Consider the following 7,431-nt stretch of genomic DNA (forward strand, 5'->3'; position numbering starts at 1 on the left):
CCCAACACCTCTGACACCCCACGTGTTGAACCTCGCACCGTCTCTGACGGCCCACGTGTGGAACCTCCTAACGTCTCAGATGAGCCGTACATGGAACCCCTCACCACCTCCGACGGCCCAGGTGTTGAACCTCCTAATGTCTCAGACGAGGCGTACATGGAACCCCTCACCACCTCCGACGGCCCAGGTGTCGCACCTCCTAACGTCTGAGACGAGGCGTACATGGAATCTCCCACCACCTCCGACGCCCCAGGTGTTGAACCCCCTAACGTCTGAGACGAGGCATAGCATGCGTTATTCAAAGTAGGCATTGGCCCAATGGTACTATCACTACCCAACATTTCAGAAGCATAAGGCCCTTTGCCCCTCACTCCTTCACTAGGATAATAGGGTATATAGCTTATCGTTTGTTCCGAATCTGTTCCCATGCTGTTCAGTCCTGCATTCAGTCCTGGGTCATAACGGCGTCTCAATCTTATGAAAGCTAGTCGTCTTCTATTATTATCTCTACCAAGTAAGTATCCCAGCGGGGTGAACTCAAAAGGAGGGGAAAAAAAAAAAAAAAAAAAATTAATTCATATGCAGAAGGGTAAAAAGTGAAGGAGTAAGGGTCGACCGCACGATTCACACGAACGGGTAAGAAGGGAGCCACGCTCCCCCATTCCGAGACTGAACCGACAACAAACCGCATCACTCAACCGATAACAAAGTATACCACCCCTCGTGCGCTTACCTTGTACAGCATCAAGAACCCCACGAACATCAACAGGGCAGAAAAAGACATCAACCCCAACTTGACCCCGTAGGACAAATCAGAATTGTATCCAACCCAATTGCTAAGAAACTCAATCTTAGAAGTCTTATAAGGACACTTTAGTTCGATATCTATGGGGTCCTGTACTGAGGCATCTTTGAGCTTCTCTTCACTTGTTTTGATAATTTTCAGATGCTTGAGATCTGGATACAACTTATTCTTGTACTCCTCCATAAAGGAATTCAATTCCACGCATAAAGTACTGCGACTAAATTTGGTATTTGAATTACTCGAACACTTAAGATCCTTAAATGTTCGATAAATATACAAACAATTATTTACAAATTCACAACAAGAAGGAAATAGGGGATCATGTTGAGATTTCATCAATTTTTTAATATTTCCTATATTCTGTGTGAAATAAAATAACATTGCTATATTAGCAAGCTCATAATTATTTTCATGGGAATTCTTAAAATCTTTAAAATCTTCTAGAAGTACTTGTTGTAGTTTGGTTCCGACATAATTAATGTAACTGGTCGTCTCATTTGACGTGAGATCTATATTGTCTTTATTTTTGTTAAGCAAATCTTTTATGTAATTCCACACCTTGTCATCCACTTTCATTCCTGTCCTTTGCATTAGATTGTCGGCAACGCTAAACATATTCAAGCAATTCTTATTCTTCATGTATTCGGGTTTTCCTTCCAATTGGTTGCAAACGTCTTGAAATTTGCTGTTATAAATTCCCCGCATTTTATCAAAATTGTAATCCGGCCAGTTGGTCATATATTTATACTACATTAGGGGCGGTGGGTGAACAAGGAACAAACGTAATATGTATATCTATACGTACGCTGAGAGGAGCGTGAGATTTGGCACACGCATTCATACATTTGTGAACCCCTTTCAGATGCACACATTTTATATACATTGGTATGCAAAACGCCCCAATGGGAGCAGACATATATACGCGGGACATGCAGCAGATGTAGCGGGAGACACTCCGCCCTCTAAAATAACCCCACACAACAAAACGAACCTCCTTCATCATCGCCTTCACAATCCCCGTGTCCTTCAATAAATACTCACGCTCCGTTCCGTTCTTCATGGTGGTAGATAATATCACAATATACAAGGGGAGGGTGGTGTGTACACCAGGAAGGTCTACAAGATATGTATGTTGGGTATGTACGTCAATTTCGTATGCCGGATTCTCAAATTAGGCCTTCTACATATGCAGTACTAAAATCAGCTGCGTAAATTGGACCACCAAATCTGACATACAAAAGAATACACAAATAAGACCAAGTCAAACGCCTAGGTTATTATTTTCATTGCACCTTCTGGGAATACTCACGGAAAAAAAAGTCTACCCTGCGCTCATACGAGGTATAAAAGTTACTCAAAAAAAAAAATAATAAAATAATATATTAAACAGGAGAGTATGTTATAGAAAAAGCATTTTTTTTCCCCCTTCATTTTTCAGGGGTCATCAAGTTTTGTTCATGCAACGGGCCCAAATGCCACAATACCAAAATGTGACCCTAATAAATAATACGTCTCGAAGAGGTCATGTTTCTTTCTCTTCCTTTCGGTGTAACAACACAATAGGTATAAAAAAAAAAAAAAAAAAAGCTAAAATGATAATCACACAGAAATGTATATATATATATATATATATATATATATTATAATATAACAAACATGTATGGTATTATTATGCTACAAAAAAGAAGCAACAATAATGCTTTAAAATGAAACCTAATGAAATGTTACAAGGGTTGAATGAACAGTTAGGGAGCGGCGCCAAAAAAAATTCAAATAAAAATTTGTTGTGTTTATCTTGTTTCTCACATTTTAAATATAGTAGTTTTTTTTTATTTTTAAATATCTACATAACACACTTATTTAATTATTAGCCAAAAAAAAAAAAATGTACCTAAGCATCCTCATGTTTTACACCCACCTGCTCCCCTTCCTACATAACCCTTTGTTTTTTGTATAAACTGCTGTTGGCTAAGACTTGTCGTCCTTTTTTTCACTCTTCTAATTTGTATACATATTTGAAGAATTATATTTTACTCTTCCTGATACTCAAAAAAAAAATAATAATAATAAAATCGTGAAAATAAATAAAGTTTTTTTTTTTCCCTTTTTTGCCAATTTTTAGTTTATGCAAAAGGAAGAAAAAAAAAAGAGGGGAAATATATATATATATATTCCTTAGCGAGGCAATTAATTTTTTTTTTTTTTTTTTTCTTGTTCATGTGTTTTTAGGATGTGCAATCTTATTATGGGGTATTCCCAAATTGGTCAATGAGCCATTTGTTCCACCACTAAGTAGACCCATAAGTACAACTACATGTGCACGCTTACCCACTCTCATACACGTTGTACCTTCTGAAAATAAGTGCCCCGTTATATAGTTTGCTCTCTCTTTTTAGCCTAGCGGGGGGAAAATAGGACGAACTTTTTTACGTCACCCCTCTGCGAAGGGCTACACATTTATTAACACTACCGTATTTATTTATGTCACTTCACCAATTCACAAGAAAAATAATTATTACCATGACATTATATATATTTACACTTTTCAATGTGTGCAAAGCTTTTGCAAATAATGGCACACCTCCCTCCCTCTCTCTCTCTCTACCACACATAAAAGAGAGATAGCAATGGAATAAAATTTCTTCTTTGCAAAATTTAATCATGACGTCTCAGGGGACACACATAGCAGAGCTAGTCTCCACACACCACCTACGTCTGCCTACTTAAATAGGAGCAGTGTTCAAATGGTACACGCTGAACGGTACGTAATAGGAAATGCTAAAATGCATGCACACAATTTCTTTTCCTTTTTCATCCCCACACTGGGCGTTCAAAATGTAGACATTTCAATCCTACCACGTTGGAAACCGTTTTTTTTTTTTTTTTTTGTTTTGTACAACATTTTTAACAAAAATATTTTCATATCGACTTTGAAAAAAAGTTTTGGTTAATAAAATATTAGCAACGTTGGAAGAGGGGCATTGTCAGAAGGAAAATAAATCCTCCGGTCGCTCTGTTTAGGAAGTGGGACGGCCGATCGCGGCACCCTGCAACCCCCCGACTGGAATATGTAGGTACACCTGTGCACATAGTTGTGAAAGTGAACAAATGAATAAATGCATAAATGAATAAATGAACAAATGAAGAAATGAATAAATGGAAGACTCATGAACATTGAAACGAACTAACACAGGGTCGAATCCTCCCCATCCAAAGAGGCACTCATCACTTGGCGACCTCTGCTGTCCTATGGGAGGGACAAATAATTGTAATGGCAATTTTATACACATATGGCACGCACACACACAAAAAAAAAAAAAAAAAAAGCTTAGTAAAAATGCACATCCTACACACATTTTATCATCTTGTACGAATACGTTGGCAAAATTAAACATGAACAAATATTGAACAAGTTCAAAAAGGAGGAGATATGAAAGGGAAGAAAAAGTCTCCTCTGATGTCGAGACACTTTTCAACAGTCTAGCAAATTTTATACATAAAAATTAAGCCAGACGATCAAGTGGCCAAGCGCAAAAATAATTTGAAAATTATATAAAAGCTTAGCGAATATATATATATATGATGGTATTTGAGGAAGTGCAGAGATAATCTTCGTGCATGCAAACTTGGGTTACAGTATAACTCCCTATCCCTTTCCCACTAAGGGGGGGGGGACGCAATAACAAACTTGTGTCCTACTCGAACGAGTGGAAGGTGTGGCGTTCACATTCGCTTGACGGTTCACACGCCGCCTCCGCATTCGTGGTGCTCACCAGCGCGACATACTGGAAAAGAAAAACGCGCAACCCAACAAACCACATCTGGCCGCCGCCGCCTCACCAACCTGGCACACCATTCCATTTTGCTACACGCAAAAAAAAAGGTACAAAAACATCGCGGATGCGACCACTCAACCCCGCATCTTAGATCTTCTAATGTGGTATAGGATGCCCATAACGCACCCCAGAACGAACAATCTGGGAGCTCCCAATTTACTAAAAAGAATCAACGCCGTGATAAAAGAAAATAAATACAATATAGAATCTCTATCCAACTTAGAATATAAAAAATTTAAAATTTTGTACTTTTCATTCAAAGCGTTGTTCATAACATTTGGGTGCCGAAAATCATTCCCCATATTTCTAAAGGCCCTTTGATTCAAATATCTTAAGCCGTCTTCGTAGGTACTCCATATTTCAATGTTCGTTGGAGGGGGACTGGTCATGGCCACGAGTGAGTTAAATGGTGTGGAGAAGGAAGGAGACAAAAATGACGAGCGTTGTGTTGTGGGGGAGTAAAAATTATATCCTGAAAATCTGCTCCCGCCAACTTCCTTTTCCTTTTCTGCGTCATTCCCCCAACAACCCGGAATGCTTGGCGACGATGAATTGTATTTCCCACCCATGTACTTCCCACCCATGTAATGTAACATTCTTCTCCTTCGGACCACCTTCACCTCATTTGTTCCTTCTCCCGTCCATTCAGCATAACAAGGGCCCTAAGAGCAACAACAAAAAAAAAAAAAAATATACATTTTTTTAAAATGAAAAAAAAAAAAAATGACATGGAAAAGCGCCACACCGCGATGTTTTTCCACATGTATGCATTTTTCCACATAGACAAAAATAAGTCATTTGTTTGAAAAAAAAATTAAACCAACTTTTGTCTGTCGCGCCACGGTCACACACGAATCATTACCTCACTGCTGGACCAATGCATGGCCAACAACAAAACGGTGAAGAGGCCACTTCTCAACAAAAATTTAAACCAACTTTTCACACTTCCCCTACCCTCCACATCACTACTATCGGCATCCAAGGTGGAAACACTTCCATCCTTCGAGTGCCTGCATACTTCCAAATTTACATTCCTGCCACTAGAACTACTGCTCCTCAGGTTAGACATTTTTAAAAAAAAAAATTCTTACTTTCTTAAAAATGACTTATTTATGCTTTTCCGAAAAAAAAAAAAAAAAAAGCTACCTAAAAAAAAAAAAAAAAGGCAAGATGAAAAATAAACAAAAAACAAACAAAAAATGAATAATAAAGAATGGGACAAAAAAGATAACACAGGGGTGTCATGCGCCAAGTGTCATACTCACCATTTTATGCTCATTGGTACATAAAGCAAATATGGTTATTTATATACTACTCCTTTCTACAATACAGATTTGTTCACTTATCATCGCGCAAAAGGTATTTTGTACAAACTATATATATTTACACTCATATAAAATATATCTTTTATTACATGTGGGGCAGAATGCTATTTACAATGTCGACAGGACAAACGATAAGCAAATGCAGCTACGCGAAACATGCGACTTAGAGGGAACACTTTTATTATATAAAAATAGGAAATTTTATATTTTATCATCTAGTCACCACCACAAAAACTGGCTCTTCGCACGAGAATATGTATGCCCATAAGTAAAAAAAACCGCGTAGCAGTTAAAACACAAACTCGATCGGCCCCACAGAGAGAGCTACTCTTTTTTAAAACAAATAAAGTTTTTTTACATTTACCCACTTACCGTTTTTATTTAGGTATATACAAGAAAATACTCGTGCAGCCAAATATTTTGACCATAATAAAATTTCTTTCCCTCCAGGGGGGGGAATATTATATATATATAAAATCATATTTTATTTAGTCCTTAACATTTCAGAAAAGAAAATTGTTCTTTTTCCTTTATTCAGTCTTCTCCTTTTTTCCAAAATATTTTTTTTTTTTTTTTTTTTTTTTTTTTTTTTTTTTTTTTTTTTTGTGTGACGGTGGGCTGTACATCATTAATGCGTTAATGTTAATGGTACTTACGTAATAATGATACTTAGGTACCCTTTTTACGCACCCCCTTTTTTTTTGCATTTCTTCATTTTTCCTTTAAGAGGTAATTTCGGTGAGTCCCCGAGCCCCCCAGGAGGAAGGAATACCAATTTTGACCAGACCGTGTAATCCGTCATATAGTGTACATGTGCACACGGTCCAGTGCAAACACCCTTTGTTAATTTTCCTAGCACAAATATATATGTGTATGTGTGCGTCCCCTTTTGGGTCTTCCCCTTTGCTCCACCTACAAGCCGTTTAACATTTACTTAGCCAAGTAGTTTTACACGGCACAGCGATTACACGGTACAGCGATTACACGGCACAGCGATTACACGGCACAGCCATTACACTGCACAGCCATTACACAAGATGGATCATCTGGAATCGGTGCACAACCACATCAAGGACCCCGGGTTCTTGTCTATGTTGAAGAAAAAGGCGCAAGAGAATTTGATGTCCTCAATGAACGCATCCTTTGCCTTTAAAACAGCGTGTTTCGCGGTTCTATTTTTCTACCTCGGAACGCTCTACTTGAAGAAAAACAATTTGGTAAGATGATCCGTCTGCCTACAAATACGCACACGTGTACGTGCATATTTTTACACATGCATTATTCATATGTAAATGTATTAATGTGTTATTCATTGGTGCACTAATTTTTTTTTATCCCCCGCCCCCCCCCCCGTGCAGATCTCAAGGAAAATATTCTCCGAGTCGGACCAATACCACAACCTCCAGTTTGGAAACACACATCCCACGAATGACCAAGTGGAGGAATGGAAAAGAAGCACATGGGC

The 7,431-nt window shown here is 38.2% G+C and overlaps 3 protein-coding genes across 3 annotated transcripts in view; 1 reads left to right on the forward strand and 2 right to left on the reverse strand.

Annotated features, from left to right (window-relative positions):
* The window catches only part of AK88_04309 (uncharacterized protein), a gene marked incomplete at both ends in the record, with an annotated part of 3,720 nt that extends 1,855 nt beyond the window's left edge, over positions 1-1,865 (reverse strand). Inside the window, 3 exons of the mRNA XM_012481919.1 lie at positions 91-536; positions 734-1,552; positions 1,797-1,865. Of these exons, the coding sequence (XP_012337342.1) occupies positions 91-536; positions 734-1,552; positions 1,797-1,865 (1,334 nt within the window). The remainder of the gene's footprint in view (positions 1-90; positions 537-733; positions 1,553-1,796) is intronic.
* Positions 1,866-4,715: 2,850 nt separating this feature from the next.
* AK88_04310 (uncharacterized protein) lies at positions 4,716-5,710 on the reverse strand (the record flags this gene model as incomplete). Its single annotated transcript, XM_012481920.1, has 2 exons — positions 4,716-5,303; positions 5,504-5,710. The coding sequence occupies 2 exons, from the start codon at positions 5,708-5,710 to the stop codon at positions 4,716-4,718; spliced, it is 795 nt and encodes a 264-aa protein (XP_012337343.1).
* A 1,293-nt stretch (positions 5,711-7,003) lies between these two features.
* The window catches only part of AK88_04311 (uncharacterized protein), a gene marked incomplete at both ends in the record, with an annotated part of 7,166 nt that continues 6,738 nt past the window's right edge, over positions 7,004-7,431 (forward strand). Inside the window, 2 exons of the mRNA XM_012481921.1 lie at positions 7,004-7,183; positions 7,325-7,402. Of these exons, the coding sequence (XP_012337344.1) occupies positions 7,004-7,183; positions 7,325-7,402 (258 nt within the window). The remainder of the gene's footprint in view (positions 7,184-7,324; positions 7,403-7,431) is intronic.

This window comes from Plasmodium fragile (assembly GCF_000956335.1).
Source record: "Plasmodium fragile strain nilgiri unplaced genomic scaffold supercont1.59, whole genome shotgun sequence".
In the NCBI taxonomy this organism is placed as follows: Eukaryota; Apicomplexa; class Aconoidasida; order Haemosporida; family Plasmodiidae; genus Plasmodium; species Plasmodium fragile.